Below are 22,545 nucleotides of genomic sequence, written 5' to 3'. Positions count from 1 at the left end.
TGTTTCCCATCATGTTTTCTGAGGGATCCCTGATATCTCTATTCAAAGTTCATTATAGGTTTGGTGGAAGCCCTTGTTCTTCCCACATTCTCTTTGAAGTTGTTGATGTGAGCATCTATGAAATGAACCTTCAAGGTCATTCTGCAGCTCATCTCACCATAGTTTTTCACTAAAGCTTTAACCAGTTCTATATAGTTATCAGCCTTGTTGTTCCCAAGAAAGCCCTGTACTACAGCAATGAAACACTCCCAAGCTTTTTTCTCTTTTTCTATGAGCTTCTATAGAAATTCTGAGCACTCCATAATTTTCCTTACTTGTGGTCTAATTAAAATACCAGCTTTCACCTTTGCCTCTGAAAGCTTACAAAAGAAGTCTTAAAAATATTTGAAGGGAGCAGACTTCTTGTCAAGAGCTGTAACAAACTATTTCATGAGACCCAGTCTGATGCATACTGGAGGAAACAAAACATTTTCAGGATTCACCAATTGCTCATGCTTGATAATGTGTGTTCCCACTGTAGTGTCAGTCCTTGGAGGCCAGTGCTTTCTCTGGTAATGTGCTGCTCTGTCTCTACTGTCCTGAAGGCAAAGAAAATAGGAATTCTTGATAAAACCTCCTTGCAGTCCCACCAAGAAAGCCACCATCTTGAAGTCTCCAATATCTTCCCAGTCATAGTTGCTGTAGTTTAAAGATTCCAGTAGAAGCTTTACACTATTGTAGTCCTCCTTAAGATGCACAGAATGAGCAAGAGACAGAGATAGATACTTGTTTCCATCATGCAGATGGACAGCTTTCAGCCTTTTGGAGGAGCTGTCAATGAAGTCTCCATTCATTTGCATTGTAGCTGATTACAATAGCATCAAACAAACCTAATACATCAGTGCAATTGGATACCCTGTTCTCCTCTGCAAAGAAGCTGGAGAAATGTTTGTAATGTTTTCTTTGGTTGGTCACTTGCACACTACCATCAAGTAAATCCCATTCCTTCAGCCTTGAAATCAAAAGCTCACCATTTGACTTTGTCACACCAAGATCTCTGATAAAGTCATTGAGGTCTCTTTGGTTTGGGTAGAAAGGATTCTTCCCAACTACAGCTGTATCTGTGATGTCACAGTCTTTCTCTCTGTTTAGCTCATCTTCTGACTTGGGTGCTTTCTTCCAATAGTTGGATTCTTTCTGGAGGAGCTGTTATAGGAAGATCAGCTGCATTTTTCCCTTGATCAGTGTTTGGAAGGATCCACCACACAGAAAAAGCAGTCATTTGAATGATCAGTAGGTTCATGTCATATTCTAGGAACAGCAAATTTCATGGCTCATGGCACTCTACGTCTTTCCAGAGAGTGTAAGTTAAGGTGCCTAAGCCTCTCTTCATAAGGTAAATTTCTGAGTCCATGTATCATTTTGGTCATTCTTCTCTGTACTGATTCTAGTGAATGGATGTCCATTCTGTAGGATGGAGACCAAAACTGTACCGCATAGTCAAGGATGGGTCTAACTATCACTAGATAGAGTTTAATAATTACCTCTGCACTTCTATTCATTACCGTCCTAGCAACGAAACTCAGTTTTCTCTAAAAGCATGTTATCTAAGCTGTATCTATTTTTGGGATTGTGTAGCCCTACGTTTAACACACTACACCTAAAGATATTGAAGTTCATTTGCCATTTCACCGATCATGTGAACAATTTGTTAAGATCATCCTGCAGAATCTTTGTGTCGTCTCCTGACCTAATTAGGCGTCCTATTTTAGTGTCGTCCGCAAACTTACTAACATCACTATTTATCCTGTCGTCTAAATCGTTTATGTACATAATGAACAACAAGGGACCCAAAACCGAGCTCTGGGGGACCCCACTAGTAACATTGCCCCACCTAGATTTTACTCCATTTATGGTGACCTGTTGTTTTCTGTGACTAATCCAAGCTCTAATCCATTCTAACACTTTTCCTCCTATGCCATGGGCTTTAATTTTATTTAGTAGTCTCTGGTGTGGCACCTTATCGAAAGCTTTGCTAAAGTCAAGGTAAATAATATCGTAATTATCATTTTTATCTGACGCCTTATATACTTTAGTGTAACAGGGTAGAAGATTAGTCACACATGACTTACCCTTGGAGAAACCATGCTGTGAATCACGAATTAAATTATGTCTTTCGATGTGTTCTCTGAGTCTATTATTATTGATTCAAGCATTTTTCCTATAACCGATGTCAAACTGATTGGCCTGTAGTTGCATATAGACGATCTATCTCCCTTCTTAAAAACAGGAACAACGTTTGCTTGCCTCCAAGCAGTAGGCACAAAACCAGTGTCTACGGATTTATTAAATATTTTAATTAACTGGTCACAGATTTCAAATTTACACTCCTTTAGCATTCTCGTAATAAATTCGTCTGGACCCGGGGATTTTGTAGCTATAAGTCATTCAATCTGCTTGACTACTACTTTACTAATGCTGATATTAGATAGACTACTTTCTTCATCCCCTCTGAAAATCGGATCGCAGTCAGGTACTTTATCTAACCTCTCATTAGTAAACACCGATAGAAAATAATTGTTAAACTCCTCGCTCATTTTTCCTCCGATTCTATCATAACATTTTCATCGTTTTTAATTGGTCCTATTCTTTCTTTATTTTTTGTTCTATAGAGATGAAAGAAACCTTTTGGGTTGGATCTTGCTTGGCTAGCAACCTTAATTTCATAATTACGTTTCGCTGTACGTGTATTCTTTTTAACTAGTTTTGTCATTTCGTTATATCTTGATCTAAGGCGTGTTTCCCCGTTTTTTTATTTTTACGTAAAGTCCTCTTTTCATTCCGATCTCTTGTTTCAATCTGTCCGTCATCCACTTTGGGAGTATTACTATTTTTCCGTATTGACTTCAGGAGGATAAATATATTTTGTGCATTAATAATTAAATCAGTTAGATTGCTATACGTTTCATCCAAATCGCTGACCTGTCTGTTGAGCCCTCGCCCCCAAATGACCTGACCCAAGGTATGCATATAACCCTCCGTGACCCGACCTCTAGTCATGACCTGACCCCCGATCACGCAAAGAGACTCGACGATGTCCGAAACATCCGCATGACATTTCATATTAAATTTCAAATAGGTTTTTATATTGTCGAGTTAGAACTAAAGGAGGAAATATATATAAATAAAAATGAGAAACACAGAAACTGAAGACTGATGTAGGCCTATAGTAAAATGGACTTTGAGCAAACTGGGAAATAATCTACAAGGAAGAAACAAGTGGAAAAATGGATGATTCTATTGAAAATCTATCAAGGAGTGGATGAATATATTATGTCCTAAAGCAAAAACAGGAAAAGTTGTATATTAAGTGCTGGTTTAATAGAAGGTGCAGCGAAGCGAAAGACAGAAGAGATAAAGCTTGGAAAAGATGAAGAAAAGACAAAAACCCAGAAAGCGGCAAATATATATAAATCAAAGGAACGAATATGTAAAAATACGCAGCGAAAAAAAAGAAACTATGAAAAAAGACATAATAGAAACATGTAAGGATCAGCCAAAATTATTCTATAGATATGTAAATGGTAACCTAATAAATAAACAGGAAATAGTGAAACTACGCCAAGGGAATACGGAATACACACAAGATACAGAAATGGCTGAAGTCATGAGCAAACACTTCAAGTCTGTTTTCATTAGAGAAAAATGCAATATCGAGATCAAGGGAAAGAAGTGATCCCCTCCCCTCCATGAGGTAAATAATAGTAACACGTAAAGAAATAATGGATCAAATAATGAACCTTGATGTCAGGAAATCGTATGGGCGAGATGGAATAGCTAATTGAATATTAAAAGAATGCAAAGAAGACCTTACACGCACACACACACCCAACTCCCCGCCAACGAGAGTTGGAGTAACAACCCGCAGTGCAGCGATACTGAAATCATTCCAGCCTTGAGCGGAATACGAACCCGGACCGCCATAGTTACAGCCGAAAAATCTACCAACTGCGCCACGGGTGTATGTGAATGCGCGCGCGCGCATCCGCCAGTGGTAGGCATAATATCCGAAAAGGTGTTTTGTGCAAGCACAATGCTCAATCTATTATCTAGCTTGTGCAATGTTGCAAATCACAAATGCAAACCATATGTATATATCTGGGGGAATTGCGCTACATCGATATATTACACTAAATTAGCAATTGTGCATTACACAAGTCATCACTCACCTACCCAGCACCGAAAGGCCCTTGCACAAACACAGTCCATAGTTCACTACTACGTGCAAGAAATATGAACTATTACTAACCTCGTCAAAACAATTCAGAACCCTCACTAACCCAGTAATACGAGCAGCTAAAGACCATAGGCTCCGTGGATTGCGCACTGCACAATCCACGTGGCAGATGCGCACCTGCATTTTCATGTACAAGAGCTATTCTGCAAAGTCTCGTGTAAAGCGCAATGTTCAACCGATATTCCCTTGTCCGCAATGTTCAAACGACATTCCCCTACGCACAGAGGTGCGCAATGTCCAAACGATATTCCCTTGAGCGCAATATTGCGCAAATGGGATTTGAGCAATTCATTGCGCACCTGCCAAGCACTGATACAATAACACTGGTCAACTAAATTTATTAAAATACCCTTTCCACACACAAAAGAAGGTGAACTTGACAGAATTTTTTCTTCTGGTTTCAAATATGCTTTCAGAATTTTCTACGAGGCATAGTTTTTCTGTGATAGCATATTAAATTTAAACAATTATCACTAATAAATTAGGCTGATATTTCAATTAAGCTTATCTTTAAATTGTAGAAATGTATGATTTTCGAGTGTATTTTGCTTCTGGGAGATCCATTTTGTTAGTGTCCAACAGTAATCAGCCAACATTGAAGAGCTCCACTTCCCTTGATACCGGGTGTCCATGTTCAGAATGTCCTGGTGAAACCTTTCACCGTGCTTTGTGTAACCCAACTGCATTCCAAGTAAAATTGCCACAACCTTTAGGTCACCAGATATTCTATTTATGTTTTTCATACTTATTATTATTATCATTATTATTATCACTATTACTATTTGCAATAGAAGCTTCATACTCTCATATGTTTCCTTCATGTTAGCTGCATAGGCCAGAGGAACAGAAGGAAATTTATTTCTATTGTGGAGCAAAACAGCTTTCAGGCTCACTTTTGAAGAGACAATAAACAGAATATACATTATCGCAAAACACCACACCATCCTTAAGTGAGAAAAACTGTTCAAAATCACAACGTCGCTTACGATAAAAACTAACTTTGGTTTATTTCTGGAGAAGATTCCAGCACTTTAACCTGGATGCAAGAAGTTCATTTTTTTAACAAGTTTAAATCCCGCACAAGATCATTTAGATCTCCCTGATTCAATAAATGTGGTTCACTTGAAGAACAGATTGGCCGAAAGTGCATAACAATCTCACGCAATGTTACCAACAGCTTGATCTAAATTTATCCCACGTAACACACGTAATGTAACATACCGTGGAACACAAAAAATGTGGATGATGGAAAAAATTGGACATTATTTTTGGATTCTGCATGCAAAAATATATAAGATTGGGACAATGTCTTTATTGACCAGTGTAATTTATGTTGAAAGGGTCTTACCTATGCTATTGTTCCTGGCGTTGGTTACAGGTTCGCTGTAGGAGTTGCCACAGTGCGCGTAAATGCCCTTAAAGATGGTGTTGGGAGTTCCGTGAATCCGCACTGCCAACCGCTCTGCGTCCTTGTTCTCCCACCAGACACCCGCTGTGCGACAGGACCCAGTCTCGGGTAAACACATGTACTCTACTTTAAATACGGGTTATTTAACCATTAAAACTGTTCATAAAAAAGACAACAGGGAACGTCTGAGACTTTCCGCTTACTATTCCGTCTTACAGAGAAAATTAAAATGTGAACACAGTCCTGGAAATTATAATCCCTTACTTATTGAAGGCACCACTCCACAGAATAAAATCGCTCGGCATTAAGGCTCGACTAAGACAAGGAATAAAATCCCATGTGGAAAGAATTAACTCCTTTGTGGGCATTGGGTCATTTTTGACACAATAAAAGATTTTATTCCGAAGCGGGACGGTTCAAGTCACCTTGGGGAGGAAAACCTCAGAGCCCAAAGGGAACGAATGGGGACAGGACTCCAGTTTGTGTAACTTCTTTTAAGAATTCAATTTTGGTTAAAGCCGGACGATTTGATTCAGCTGAAGAAGGAAGCCTCTGACTCAGAAAAGGTGAGTGGTGCAACAGGCGTTCGCATTGGTGCTCGCAACGGTTCTGTCCACCAGCCTCTTAATCATCCCCCACCCGTACCATCATCTTGGGCACCCCGTACCTCGTTTGTTGCCGCAGTCAATCTTGAGGAACACGGACCACTTCTTGCCTTCAGGGGGGCTGTTTGCCGACAGAGTGTCCACAGCCACGTCAGAATCCACCATCACGTGGAAGGTCTCGAGCGTCCTGAAGATGGAAATAAAGATTGAATGTCACCACAGCAGGTCCGCCAGGATTCTTCATTTCCCCCTACTTATCCCCTAACCCAAGACAGAACACTACATAAATTATTCTGGCTGACGCCAGGCGATTTCATTCGGCGCTGGGAAAACGTCACTCAAATGGGAGCTGTTGCCAATGCCCTCACTCTCATCCCTCCGACGACACCGTTCCTTGCCGTGGGTCGGTGGTAACGCGTGCGCCTGGCAACCGCGTGGGAATTTTGGCGTTTGTTTTAATCCTGGACGCGGCGCAGAGGTTAGGATAGTTATCCACTCTTAGTAATGGCCCCCGACCGCTGTTGACCTTTGACTTAAGGAGACTTGATGACGTCACTGTGTGATGTATCAGCTTCCTCAGGGCATCGTCACTGCAGTGGCATACTGTGGACACCTGTGTTTATAAACTGTTCCGGAGGTCCTGCAAGGTTGAGGTCCGTCAAGTGAATACCATGCACAGCTGCACAGGGAAGTCTCGTCTCCATCGTCTATTACTACGTGCCCACAGGCTCATGGCACCAGGATTGTATTTTGGCTCACCGGTGCCAAATAGGAGTGACATACATAACCCTATTTTATTGTGTAATTCATGTATTTTTCCGTCGCTGATAACCACTAGTCCGAAGAGGTGGGGTTATAATGGTAGTAAATGTTCTTAAGGAGGGATAGCAGTAGAATGGAGGGATAGAGGAAGTTACAAGTGATCAACATTCTTCTTAGAATGGAGCTTATTCTAAGAGAATTCGATTCCTAGGAGTGTCACAAATTTCCTAAATTATCGACTGCATAGAAATTATGCTGTCGATACCCATACCCGATTCGGGGTGTGATCTCTCTTTGTAGGATATATACAAAAGCCCAACCACTGTTCACAATTCTACTCATTACATATCTATTCTTTTTTTTTTTTTTTTTTTTTTTTGCTATTGCAAGATACAAACTCAATTGTAGCTTCGGTTAGTTTCTTGTCACGCCCCGTTTTTGTATATTCCATCACGCAACGTTTTTCAGTGAGCAGATTTTTGAAAAAGGAAAAGAGATGAACAGATTACATATATACATATATATATATATATATATATATATATATATATATATATATATATATATGTATATATATATATACACTCATCCCTCGTTTTAATGGACAAAAAGGGAGAACATCGGTCCTATAATACTGATTGTCCGCAGTTACCGACACTGTGTACTGGCTAATATCAACAATTACATTACGAAAGAAAGAGGAATAATACAGTACTGTACTTTTAATCTAGCATACTATCCAATCTGACGGTATAAAATACCTGTGCACTGTAAATATACACTCTAATACAGTAAATTCTATATATTTTCAATCGGCTCGTGTTCAGTGCTGCCACAACTCCGTTGATCAAAATATTAATTTAAGTTTAGGTTTGTATAAACTTGATGATTTTATTATTAAGAAAATCGTAAAAAAAAAATGCTCCAAATGTTACCAGGACAGGGTGATGTAAAGTCATATGATCAAATGTCCTTAAATGTAAACACTTCTCAACCTGGTTATAAAGCATCTCGTGTGTCCTTACCATGTTCTCTACATAGTCTGCTACTTTATGTATATATATGCACCTATGTCTCTGTCACTTTGTATTCCTTGATAATGTCTTAATAGACGAAAACGTTCGGTCTAAGTTTCCTATTTCCCAGTGGTTTTTCTGCAATATATATATATGTATATATATATATATATATATATATATATATATATATATATATATTTATATATATATTTATATATATATATATATATATATATATATATACATATGTGTGTGTGCTTGTTAACAAATGAATACATAAACAACAGTATCAATGTCTTATCCACCCTTTCACTGCATTTTTTCACTTTTAGTCTTAACTCTAGCTGCAGACATGGCGATTTTGATCAGTTAAGGTGATCGCAGTGATGGAATTTATCACATTTCGAGCCAATCTCGATTAAGCCTTTCGCCAAGTTTTACTCCTATAGCTTACTCTAGCTGTAGGCGCTTTCATTTATTCATCTATTTTGTTTATCTATTCAAAATCCACAGCACAAATTAGCTGAAACCTGATGTAAAGTAAATTGTAAGCACTCTACACCATTTGACGCAGAGATTTCCTCAATGGAAAATAGACAAAGAACTGAAAAATAACAATGCAGGCGGTCTGCAAGATTATGTAACGCAAATCTTAACATTTTGAGGATTCTTTATATTATCATTTACCCATTCATTTATTTACTTGTTTATGTGTCTACTCATTTATTTATATATTTCTATTTTTATTTCTTTTTAAGGAAAGGTGATGAAGAAAGAAGAAAATGTAACCGAAGCATCTAGCCTTCCCTTCCATTCCTGTAGTCACGTCTGATTTCTGATTCCAGCTTCCACCAAGCCCCATCCCCTTGGTGCCTCCCTCAACCTTCCACCCCTAGTCAGTAAAGAAGAAATTGAGTGCCATCTAGCTGCAGTGATGGAAACAAGTTTCGGGAACGAAGTTCAGGCTATGGTTACAACGACAACTTGTGTTCTGAAAACATAACACTCGTACAGTACATGTCCCCGCTGGTACAGAAACGGACGCGCCCAAAACCTGGAAATTTAGAGGTCTGTTCACTCTATAACCCTTGTTAGGTGCAGCATAACGCAATGTTGGTTAATCATAGGCAGCCTGGCTGCTATTACTGTTATTGTAGGTGAACCTGGCCCGTTCTGAACTCCGTGAATTCCTTTCCAGATACTGTTCTGGATAATGTCAGGTGGGACTTCATTCTGGAATCGACAGAATGGGGGCTCCAGGTTGGCCCGAATATGACTCTCCACTGAGGAATGATGTCCACCAGGGGACCATAATTGAATATTTGGAGCACATCGCTGGACTGAACAGCCTCATTACCCCCCCCACACACACACACACGCATACACGCTCCAACTCTCGTGGGCGGGAAGGGGAGCTACGCTCGTGGTGTCCCGTCTCTGTATCTCGCAGTGTGTGTGTGTGTGTGTGTGTGTGTGTGTGTGTGTGTGTGTGTGTGTGTGTGTGTGTGTGTGTGTGTGTGTGTGTGTGTGTGTGTGTGTGTGTGTGTGTTTGCTTACCTAGTTGTATCTTACGGGAAGGGGAGCTATGCTCATAGTATCCCGTTTTTATATCTCTCAGTGTCTAGTTTGTGTGTGTGTGTGTGTGTTTACCTAGTTGTACCGTACGGGAAGGGGAACTATGCTCGTAGTGTCTCGTCTTTATATCTCGCAGTCGCAGTATCTATTTGTGTGTGTGTGTGTGTGTGTGTGTGTGTGTGTGTGTGTGTGTGTGTGTGTGTGTGTGTGTGTGTGTGTGTGTGTGTGTGTGTGTGTGTGTGTGTGTGTGTGTGTGTGTGAGGGATAAATGTTAAGACATCTGTTAGCATACTGTACGGCATGTGCGGTGAACTATGAGTAAGCCTTCCTCCTTACTTGGTCAGCTGGAAGACTCTGGGCAGGTGATGGGGGATGAGGGGAAACCCGTAGAGGATGTCGTCGAAGTGGTTCTTGGCGAAGAGCTCCGCCTCGTCCAGTGTCGACGTGACGATGCTCCTTCGCGTGCCGCCCGTCTGGAGTATGGAGCCCTCGCTGTTGGGGAGACAAGAATCCTTTCACTGCTACGGACACATCTGTTCCCCGACTGCCGCCAGGCGATTTTATTCACCCAAAGGAAAACTCCTGGATCACGGAAGGGAACCCATCGCTGCTGAAGGAGCAGCGTAATGGTTGAATAAAATCGCCTGATGTTAGACAGAATAGAACTCAAAGGAAATAAGGGGCGAACCTCTCGAGTTGGATGGATACCTTTGCCGTCTCACAATAAATGACAATGATTTCAGTAACAATGGTGATAATGATAATGATAGTAACAATCATACTACTACTGCTAATGATAATATTACTGATAACAATAACAATAATGACAATAACAATAATATCCATAATAGTAGTAGTAGTAATAATAGTAATAATAATAATAATAATAATGATAACAATGATAATAATAACAACAATAATAACTAATAATAATAGAAATAATAATAATAAGAGAAATGACAACAATGATAATAATGCCAAAAATAATAATAATGATAAATATAATATTAATTATTGTAATAGTAACAATGATAATGATATCAATGATAATTATAATAATAATATTAGTAATGATAATGATAACAACAATGAAAATAACATTGTACATGCATTATATACTCATCAGTGGTTCCCAAACTTTTTTCTGTCATTTCCCCCCTGCACCCAGTTCAACCATCCAGATTTCCCCCCTTCATGTGTATGAGGGAAAGAGTAGTTAAAACACAGTCACTATTTACTATTTTATTTTTCAAATGTACATATATACTGATAAACAGGCACTCTCTCTCTCTCTCTCTCTCTCTCTCTCTCAGACATGAGAAAATTCATCTGAGATTATTTTTAGTTCGTAGGTAGTATAACTATTTCCCCCCTGGTAGCTTCAAGTTTCCCCCCAGGGGGAAATTTCCCCCAGTTTGGAAACCCCTGCTCTACATCATAATTAACTACGAATGTGGAGCATTGTATGTCGTCACAAACACGGTGTGTCACCGGCTTTAGGTTACAACAAGGTCTACGTCATCGAAGTTTGGTCATTTCCGTCAGGAATACACTTAGTCACCGTACAGGTCCTTTTATTGCTGACCTGTAAAGTCATATGCGCGTGTGCAACATACACACACATACACTATATATATATATATATATATATATATATATATATATATATATATGTGTGTGTGTGTGTGTGTGTGTGTGTGTGTGTGTGTGTGTGTGTGTGTGTGTGTGTTTCGCCATTCACCATTGTCTTGGATCACGTGTCGTGATCGACAGTTATTTCCCTCCCGGAAAAGAGTTCGGAGCTCATATATGACCGATCTATGGGTAATGTTGTGACCTTACACGCACACACACACCCAACTCCCCGCCCACGAGTTGGAGTAATAACCCGCAGCGCAGCGATACTGAAATTATTTCAGCCCTGGGCGGGATTCGAACCCGGACCGCCGTAGTGGCAGGCGAGAACTCTAACCACTGCGCCACGAGATTGTGTGTGTGTGTGTGTGTGTGTGTGTGTGTGTGTGTGTGTGTGTGTGTGTGTGTGTGTGTGTGTGTGTGTGTGTGTGTGTGTGTGTTGAGGCATTCTGACAGGTTGACATAAGTGGAGTAAGAAAAACAGGAATCTTATCAGGAATGAACTCAGACTAAGACTCCTGTGTTTCCGCAATACACACACACACACACACACACACACACACACACACACAAATATATATATATATATATATGCATATATATATGCATATATATATATACTGTATATATATATATATATATATATATATATATATATATATAAATGTGAATATATTTTAATTATATCTGTAATATTTAGTCCTGATCGCCGTTCCAAAATTACAGGGAAGGTCTAAGCTAGAGGGGGGGAGGGGAGTGAATTTTACAAATTACACATAGGGAGGATTTTGTATGGTGTAGTGACCGAAACGTATTAGAATCCTGAGTGTGACCATTAGTATTGGTCGGAGATAGTTATCACTTAAAAATAGAAATTGCATAAGTTCTTCCTTCAAAACTGAATTGTATTCGGGAAAAACCTACAAAGGATTTGTGATTAGTAGGTGAATTGAGTAAGTGAAACCTTATTGCCGTAGGCCTGCGAGTCGACGCCCTAGGGACGGTGAACGTAGGAGGGAGTGAGAGGTGTCTCCTAGTGGTGCCCGTAAAGTGGTAATGTGATTTGGTCCCTGTTGGGTTATCATTCCTTTATTTGTGTAAATGTTTAGGAAGTTAAGATAAGGGAATAAATGTGAAGGGGGCTATTCTTCTTGTCACCTAATGTGAGTAATGCCGGTGACCAAGTGTGACGATTAAAATCCCAAGTGCATTTAAAAAAAAAAAAAAAAAAAAAAAAAAAGAGAGAGAACTCATGCACAACCATTCTATCGAGTAGGAAGGGGTGATGGCAGCAACCTTTGCTTACTTTTCTCCTAATCGTTGACAGTTCAGATTCAAAAACAAATTTTTTTTTTTCCCGCCCACAAGATAGGCAGGGCCATGATATCTCAATAAAGACCCTCGGATGAATTGGGATTTCACAGAGCCCAAATTGGTGATTAACTTGTGGTCAAAGTGATAATATCGCAATCAACATCGATGTTAAATCATATCAGGCCCGCTACCTTGGTCAGTAATAAAAAGGCATGAAAAAGGTGAAATCTTATTTCTTTGCCATACTTAGTATTCCGTTGCTTAGACGTGATCAGGCGTAAGCAACGACGACATGACGTCATGAGCTTCTGCATTTCATAAAAATGTGTGACGTCACGTCCTAAAATTTTAATTAGCATGTGACCATTATGGCCTTTATGGGAACATATTTGTATTCTCTGTTATAAGTGGACTTTTTCCTGTTATATGCATTTTTTCTTGTGTTCTAATGTGTATTTTCAAAGGTGTTTTTGTGATATTGGGCCTGCCTGAACGGGAACAGCGAATGTTCTAAGCGCTACGCACGGTCTACCATTACCGCTTATGTCAGAAGGGCCCTTTTCCATTGTTCCACCTGGGCTCAAACCCATCAAGAAATAGAGTCACACAAGTTCTTGTCAATAACGGATACACCAACTCAGGTGTCTCTCATACAATCCAATCATATCTTAACAAATGGTATAACAATGAAAACGATAACACAGCAAACAAAAACTCCACCAAGATATACTATAAGAGCCACATGTCCACGGAATATAAGTCAGAAGAAAGAATTGTCAAGAATATCAATAAACAAATGTACAACCAATTGACCCAACAAAACATATCCAACTCATAATGTACTACAGAACAAAGAAGACCGCCCAGCTAATTATACGCAATCGATCCAATACCACAAAAACACTTCTACAAGAAGACCACGTTGTTTACCAATACAATTGCAATATTGAGGAATGTGGGTCCCACTCATATATTGGTATGACAACCACAAAACTAACAAGGCTCTTGACATGTCATCTTAGCAATGGAGCTATTAAATCACACTTCACCTCCACACACAACAGATCATTAACAAGACCTTGATCAGAACACCACCATAATAGAGCACAGGATCCCCGCAGGTTGCTAATACTAGAATCCCTACATATTCAAACAAAGCAGCCATTAACTAATATGCAAGTGGAGGCTCTTCAAACATTGCCCTCAGTCAACAGAATGCCCCAAGAAGACCGATGGACCCCAATGCTTCGATCACCAGGAGAGGTAACCGGAATTAAAATATTCCACACGCTCATAGGCCCACTTTAGCCAATCAGCAGCAACCTTAGCCCCACTACAACCCCTATGATCCATACGTCCCGTATATAAGCAGCATACACAACAAGACACCGCACTTCGCCCTTGAAGATGGAACAAGACAGTTCCGAAACACAAACTTACTTAACAAGATAAGTCAACTGTACAGAAGAAACTTATCAAAAATGAATCTTCAATATCCTTCAACCTCGTCTGCCTACAAGAAAACACACACACACACACACACACACATATATATATATATATACTGTATATATATACATATATATATACACACATATATATATGTATATATATATATACATATATACATACATATATATATATATATATATATATATATATATATTAGAGAAAATACGTGATCAGCTCAGTCATGTAAACCGGGTAGCCCACATGTACTTTATTTTCCTGCCAATGACGGAAACCGCCTACACGCGGTGTTCCTGCGGCGGGTCCCTGGGGCCGCCTCGCATTACCACACACACCCATCGCCGCCACCCACACTTCAGTTTCATAACAGTTGTCAAGGGCTTCCTGGGCAACCAGAGCTGTAAAAATACCAGCAGCTGGTGCAGGGTCTGGTAAAGGCTTTTGGCGCCATGGAATGGCGCTCATCTGGACAAATTCAAGGACAATATAGACGCTTACTCAGTAGAACAAGGCGAGCGATTCCACCAAGATGTGAGGGTGATGGAGTGGAGGTACCAGGGCCACTACAATGAGAAAATGATAAGGGACTATACCTGGGATCTGGTGCAGGAGTGCGACCTGGACTGCATCCCCAAATCCAGGAAATCCAGTAATTTCTGACGTGTTTAAGTTGCTTTATAACTGTCATTTGTTTTGACTTGTTTGTTTTTGATAAGCGTGTGTAATAGAATTTTATATACTCTGTTGATTTCATTATATAAACTATTTTTTTTAAGATATAAAAATTTCGAAATATCAAAGTCCTTCTCACTAACCCAAACTTCTGATTAAATTATAGTGTTTTTTAATATAATGGGATATAACAAACAACCAGGAAATGGCAGAACCGGGGATCTATAACATATGTTACTTGTTCTCAAAATCCTTACCTGTCAATCACATTTTGGTCACTATATATTGCCACTTTTGGCTTACGCCTGAACTTTGATATTTTTGGTTAATTTTGTTAATTTTGAAATGCATGATTTTTCAGATCATCATTCACAAGGCCTCCCTGCCCTGCTCTTACCTCATCTATAGTTTGCAACTTACCTCATCTATAGTTTGCAACATAAAACTAAAGTGTTGTACTCAGTATGAAAACTCACATACTTGCACACTTGACTAATAGGCCACTTACATGGTCTTGTGTGTCTTGGTTTGTGCACGAAGTTGGACTCCAAATTTTTTGCAGGTCTCCAGCATTGTAGCACAGTTCTTTTCCACCTTGGGCAGGTCCACTACAAAGGCAGGTGTGGTGAGCTCATCCACACTTTTACCAATGTCATTGGTCCCCGGAAAGCCCTCTTTTACAGCTTCTGCCATTTTCAAACTGAAAAAATATATCACTGTATCATTGAAATAGCAATGGTAAGGAAAAAGAAAGAGCTAATGGAGTAGTATTCTTCATAAACCGAGAGGTTCCTGGTAATGTCGTCAAATTCAGTAGTTTATTAGACAGGGTAGCTTGGATTGTGATTAGGCTGTGAAAAAGGTACACTCTAAAAATAGTTCAGGTTTATGTACCAACTTCACAGAGTTCAGACGATGAAATTGAGTCCTTTTATGATGATTTAAGTCAGGTAATGGATCAAGAAGAAAACAAGTACACGTTGGTAAGAGGCGATTTTAATGCTAAAGTGGGGAAAAAGACGGGAGATGAGTCGTGCATTGGGAAGTCTGAAGTAGGCGAAAGAAATGATAGAGACGAGATGTTAGTCAATTTTGCAGAGAACTATAACATAAGAATAATAAACACCTTCTTCCAAAAGCGTGTAGGTCGTTAATGGGCCTGGAGAAGTCCAAATGGAACAACAAAGAACGAAGTAGACATCATATTAGGAGATGAGAGCAAGAGTGCTAGGAATGTTACGGTCATAAAGTCAACACAGGTAGTGACCATAGAATGGTAGGTTGCACAGCTCAATTAAATTTCAGAGCCGAGAGAAGTAAACTATTTTTGAAAAAGAAAATAAGCCTTGCGAAGGTTAAAGATAACAAGAAGAAATTTCAGTTAGAAATTAAAAATAGATTCGAAGCTCTAAGAACTAACAAGGACACCGTCGAAGGTATGAATTTGATTTTAGTAAATATCATAAGGGAATCGGCAGAGATAGTAGAAAGTACAAAAAGTATTAGAGAAAACAAATACTGCAAAACTACAAATGACCCAATGAAAAGAAGGACTATGCAGATTAAAAACAGAAGAGACGAAATAGAATAGAGCTAAACAAGCTTATCAACAAAAGGCAGAGATCAGAGAAAAGAAAGGGAATCATGGATGAATAGAGGAAACTATTCGGAAAGGTAAATCTATTAAAGGGACCGCGGGCAGACATGTTTTAGGAAGACAGAAAATGATATGTCTGAAAAATAAAAATGGAGAGATCATTAAAGGCAGAGACTGAATGGTAGAAATAGTAGAAGAATGGAACTTTACTCGTCGAAGAACGTAGTTGAGTCAGTAAATTCATCTGTAGACGTTAGTAATGTACCAAAGATTACAAAGAAAGAAGTAGAATTTGCTCTAAAAATATGAAACGAGGAGAAGCACCTGGGGAAGATGGTATAACGATAAATCTCTTGAAAGACACGGGGAAAGAAGTGCACATTAAGTTAGCTCAGTTGTACACCCAGTGCTTACGTCAAGAAAGCGTTCCTGAATCCTGGTGCAATGCTATAGTGATTTTACTTCGTAACAATGGAGAACAGGACCTTAGTAACTATTGGCCGATTAGCTTGCTATCAACTGTATATAAAGTATTCTCCAAGATCCTTACAAATAGACAAAGTCAATTTTTAGATGGAAACCAACCGAGAGAACAGGCAGGCTTTAGGAGCGGATACTCGACTCTAGGCCATTTGCAGGCGATGATCTAACTAATCGAGAAAACGACAGAATACAAAATACCTCTCTGTTTTGCTTTTGTAGATTACGAGAAGGCCTTTGACTTGGTAGAACAAATAGCAATATTAACTCTCTACAGAAGCAGGGTACAAACGAGCAGATCGTAAGTGTTCTAGTAAAGATATATGTGAAAGGTACCACTGTAATTCAACTACATAAAGAAACAGAAAATATAAAGATCGAGAAAGGAGTAGGGCAAGGCGATACAATTTCACCCAAATTATTTACAGCTTGCTTGAAAGAGATTTTCAGAAGGTTGTGTTGGGAAAAGAAAGGTTTGAAGATTAATGGCGAATATTTGAACCACCTAAGATTTGCGGATGACAGTATTCTTATTTCAGAAAGAGCAGAAGACTTGCAAGATATGCTTAGTGATCTGAACAAGGGAAGTCTCAGAGTAGGTTTAAAATGAATAAGAGTAAAACCAAAGTAATGTTCAACACGAAAGTTCAAAGGAAAGAGATTATAATCGATGGTGAAAGCCTTGAAGAAGTTGAGGAGTATGATTATTTAGGCCAGATGGTGAATGTGACCAAAGATCATGATAATGAAATAAAAAGAGGTTATCTAATGTTTGTTTAAGAGAGGGTAGAGTGCCGGAGGAGTGAAGTGCCTGTATTGTTTCACTTTACAAGGGAACGGGAGACAAGTGTGAGGGATTTTGAGAGGGATCAATTTGTTGGATGCACTTGGGAAGGGTTATGGGAGGATTTTGATTGAGAGGATTAGGAGAGGAACAGAGGGAGTAATTGCTGAGGAATAGTGTGGGTTTAGGACAGGTAGGGGTTGCGTGGATCAGATTTTTTGTGGTAAGACAGATATGTGAGAAAGCTTTAGGAAAGGGTAAAGATGTTTTCGGGGTTTTTATGGGTTTGGAAAAGGCTTATGACAGAGTAGACAGGAATGCACTGTGGGAGGTATTGCAGATATATGGGATACGAAGAAAGCCTTTAAGATCAGTCAAGATATTTTACGAGAGTAGTAGATCCTGTTAGGATTAGAAATGGAGAGTGTGAGTGGTTCGAGGTAAAGGTGGAACTTTGCCAGGGATGTGTTATGTTGCCTTAGCTGTTCAATTTAAACATAAATGGGGTGGTGTGAGAGGTAAATGCAAGGGTAATGGGCCGGGGATTGGAGATGGTTAAAGAAAATTGAGAAAAGTGGGAAATAAGCCAATTGTTGTTTTGCTGACGACACTGCGCTTGTGGCAGAATGAGAGGAGGGTTTAAAGAAATTAGTGTCGGGGTTTGGGAAGGTGTGCGAAAGAAGGAAGTTGAAGATAAATGTGGGTAAAAGTAAGGTGGTGAGATGTACAAGGGGATAATATGGCAGCAAACTGGAGAGGCGGTTGTATGAAGGATTGATTGTGCCCACAACACTGTACCGGGCAAAAACTGAACATAAGAGAGGAAGAGAGGAGTTTGAATGTGTTTGAGATGAGGTGCCTGAGAAGTATGATAGGGGTTACTAGGTTGGATAGAGTAAGAAATGAGGTGAGGAGGAGAACGGGTGTGGAATGGGGGTTGAGAGATAGGGTTGATGAAAGAGTATTGATATGATTTGGACAAGTGGAAAGAATGAGTGAAGAAAGATTAGTGAAAGAGGTGTGGAAGGCAGAGGTGGAAGAAGTGAACATGAGGGGCGACCAAGGATGAGATGGATGGATGGATGGGGTAAAAGTGGCATTGGGAAAGAGGGGAATGTCTGGTGAGGAAGGACGAGAGAAGACAGAAGACAGGGGTGAATGGACAATGGTTGTGTATGGATAATGCTATGATGCATGGAAGGGAGTGGGTGGGGGTGAGGGAGTATGTGTGAATAATAAATTGACGCAACCCGAAGGGATTGCTCCCCGTCTTCTCTTTTTCTGCATGAGGGGGTCGCCGATTAAACGAAGTGGCCTTGCTGTGGATGTGATGTCTTGCTATACTGCTTCTGGCCCAGGGCAGTGGGCGAGATGCAGGGATGACCCGTCATCCAGAAGGAGCCAAGATAAGAAGGAGGAAGTGAATGGGAGTGTAGTATGTGGGTATGGAATGGGTGGGGGTGGATATTATGTCTTTTTTTTCCAACCTCCCTTGTAAGGGGAAAAAGCCTTTGGTATATATGTATGTATGCACCATTGCTATCATTATTAATATTATTCTTTGTACGTGTTTCATAAAGTGCTCGAGGATACTATTGTACTTTATACATTTTATGTGTTGGATGGAATGAGACCGGTAATAGTAATCTGATATATGAATGAGAGGGAAAATGAATACAATTTTAAGATGCGGACCTCTGATCCATTCTACAACGAGACAAACCCCCCCCCAAAAAAAAAAAATAGAACCACTATCTGAACCAAAAGCCTCCTTCGGCATTTGATCGTGAAGTGCTTCGTTCTGTTATCTGGAGCAGTGGCGTAGCTGGGGGGGCGGGGGGCGGTAGGGGCTGTCCGCCCCGGGCGGCACTTTTTGTCGGGCGGCATTTTTGGTCCTTGTATGGTGAAATAAAGATCTTAATGAATAATCATTAGTATTAAATCATTCCTTTTAAAGGATATATTAACATCAACTGTCAACCAAACACACACACACATATATATATATCCTTTAAGAAGTTAATGTGCATTTGTAATATTGAATTCCTTGTGAGAAGAGTCGGCAAACATGAGGGCAGCCCCGGGCGACAAAAGCAGTAGCTCCGCCACTGATCTGGAGACGAGCCCACTGTTGATGTGCCGTGCATTAATATATTGTGATTTTCGAGATGACGTGGATGCGGTTAGCCCAAAATTCAAGAATAATATTAGCGTGATACTTAGAACTCCTCTGCGGTTCATTTTCAGGGTGTGGGGTAGGGGTTCGGTATATGACCCCCTAAGTAATTTCCACATCTTGACCTTGAAAGTGTCTCGGTCAAGTGGGGAGCAATGACCCGGACGATCGAGATAGCGTCCATTCACTCTCTCGCGTCTGCTCATGATAGCACAAATTATTCATGCCGGCTCGCAACAGTTTTTTTTTTTTTTTTACGCCCGGTGAGCGGACAAATGCTCACACGACATATACTCACAAGACATGCTCACGTCCCTACTGGGAAAACGATGAATGCCCACAAATGTTTGGGAAGCTACTTTGATACACGATCTAAATTTTATATTGTGATCTACACCAAAAAAATTATGTGTAGTTCACTTCGGCTATGTAGTTCGCAAACCAAAGGTTATGATATATATATATATATATATATATATATATATATATATATATATATATATATATATATATATATATATATATATGCTGTAATGACTGCCATTTATTTTATATTATTTGTTTATTATTTGTCTGCTTATTTGCTTGATTCTCATTTATTATTAGTTATATGCCACTTTATCATTATTTACTATTTACCTGTTTGATTATCAACTATACCTATGCATTTATCTATTTTATTTATTATTATTTACACTATTATATTTTTATTTTTTTGTCATTATTATATTTTTTTGCATCCGACCTAGTTGTGGACCAAATGTCTCTTGTCGGCATGCTCTACTTTTGTAATCCTTTGTGTACTGTATATACATTCTTAGCAGGCGAGGTCCACGCTGTTCCGGATTTTTCTAATTCTTCTTGATATACTGGGCACTTGATACTATTTGTCATCTGTGTAATTTATATATAAACTTAGCCTTGCATTCAGACGTATGAATACACTTTTCTCATAAGCGATCCGCAATTTTTTGTCACTGGCCCAAGCCCTGTTTGTGCTGTTACTTAAAACAGGCCATGGGTTTTATTCCTTACTTGTATAGTATTGTGATATGTCATCTGGATTTTATGTTTTTTTTTTCTAATACTGGGAGTGTATGATGCAAAGTTGTTCCTTGCTAATCTCGGCCTTGATCATTTTTGTTATCTTCCTATCCCAAACATCGGTCTTCATTAGGAAACTCTACAGTTTCATCATTATTCTTGCGCATCGCATGTTTTGATCGCAGGACTGATCAACGTTCATCTCATCCTTCAAGTTGCCAATATCAACCCCCCACGCCCGACAACACCACTTTAAATTTTCAATTTTCTCATTACAGCTGAAGCAGGAAGTCTTATAATAACAACAACAACAATAATGATAATAATAACTAATAATAATAATAATTATTATCATAATAATGATAATGATAATATGTACAATTATCATCGTTATTGTTGGCGTATTCTTTTCCTATTCAACCTGTTTGCATGGAGGTCATTTGCCTCTTTCTATTTGTCTTTTCATTTAGTTGATAACTTGTTACTTATTCAAGAAAGTCTTAGAATCTGACTTACAATTTAAAAATTCTTGGCATTCATTAAACTATTAAAAAACGAACTCCATGGATTCTAATAAGTTCTTTAATATCTGCTCAAGTTCACTGATATTCTTACCATTCTGGCATATTCATCTAATATACACTGTTTAGTATGTCATTACCTTGATTTAGTATTCCTTGGCATTCTAAATTATACAGTTTATAAAAAAAAATCACAGCGCACTTTTTTTTCTGACTGTGTGACTGGGGAGTCAGTAAATGATAATTATAATTTGACTAACGCAACACATTCCTCTGTATCAATTATCATTTTCAAGTTTATTTCTATGGTTTCTTTCTCCGTTTCAAGTTTCTTCTTATGCCGACTAAGTCATATTGCCTCATATATACATAGCTGTCTAGCAACAGTCGGTACTCTTATCTGCAAAGTGCGTCACCGTGAAGAATAAAAAACAAAAAAAAAATATATATATATATATATATATATATATATATATATATATATATATATATATATATATATATATATATATATATATATATAAAACGCACGACAGTCAATAGGCAAACAAAAATGCTGCCAGGACAACGAGGCGACACAAATGTTCTGGCTAGATGTTACGCGTTTTTTTTTTTTTTTCTTACCTCTCGAAAACCTGGAGTGCTGAAAATAAATATCAACAACTATAGTGTTGTCTATTCACGAGATGACTTTGACCTTGGTAACTTCTCACATAACGTAAGAACAATTCCCAAGCTGTGACTATTATATTACGGCGACTCTCGTCAAACGAAAATCTCACCCATGGCCACTTTACTTACGCTGTCATTCTATAACGATATATTAACATGACAGTCTCCCATCATATTCTCTTTAAGTAAATTTATGTTATTTACACTTATAGTCATTCTTTCCTTCTCAATAATTCATTTGATACTAATTTCTGCATCATGACATATAAGGAAGATGTATACTTGGAACTATAGTGTTTATTTACTTTTTGGCAACACTTGAAATAACATTGTCATATGTACACTATTTCTTAATTTCGGTAGAATATATAAACAAGGTCAGTAATATTTTGGGACATAAAATGATAATATTCAATAGACGTTCACTCACCAAGGGCTACTCCAGTGTTTCAGACAAGACGGTCACAGCAATAATGGGTTGGTAAATTGAGTGACATTTTAAGACTAATTTTTGTTTCCTGGAATAATTCTATAG

General features: G+C 38.9%; 1 protein-coding gene and 1 long non-coding RNA gene across 5 annotated transcripts in view; one reads left to right on the top strand and one right to left on the bottom strand.

The window, feature by feature from the left end:
- The window catches only part of LOC143020893 (uncharacterized), a 37,313-nt gene extending 27,418 nt beyond the window's left edge, over window positions 1-9,895 (top strand). For all 4 annotated transcript variants that reach the window (XR_012965950.1, XR_012965951.1, XR_012965949.1 and 1 more), the window contains exons 2-3: window positions 8,829-9,138; window positions 9,269-9,895. This is a non-coding gene — a long non-coding RNA (uncharacterized LOC143020893). The remainder of the gene's footprint in view (window positions 1-8,828; window positions 9,139-9,268) is intronic.
- Window positions 1-22,543, bottom strand: part of LOC143020891 (D-serine dehydratase-like) — a 33,298-nt gene extending 10,755 nt beyond the window's left edge. The window contains exons 1-5 of the mRNA XM_076177773.1: window positions 22,441-22,543; window positions 15,245-15,436; window positions 9,982-10,137; window positions 6,352-6,476; window positions 5,625-5,768 (exon numbers count right to left, since the gene is read on the bottom strand). Coding sequence (XP_076033888.1) covers window positions 5,625-5,768; window positions 6,352-6,476; window positions 9,982-10,137; window positions 15,245-15,429 — 610 coding nt within the window. The 5' untranslated portion in view covers window positions 15,430-15,436; window positions 22,441-22,543. The remainder of the gene's footprint in view (window positions 1-5,624; window positions 5,769-6,351; window positions 6,477-9,981; window positions 10,138-15,244; window positions 15,437-22,440) is intronic.
- Between the last annotated feature and the right edge of the window lie 2 nt (window positions 22,544-22,545).

This window comes from Oratosquilla oratoria, chromosome 41 (assembly GCF_046742065.1).
Source record: "Oratosquilla oratoria isolate Oo_2021 chromosome 41, ASM4674206v1, whole genome shotgun sequence".
Taxonomy (NCBI): Eukaryota; Metazoa; Arthropoda; class Malacostraca; order Stomatopoda; family Squillidae; genus Oratosquilla; species Oratosquilla oratoria.
The sequence above is the reverse complement of the archived record's forward strand: the minus strand, read 5'-3'. Positions and strand labels throughout refer to the sequence as shown.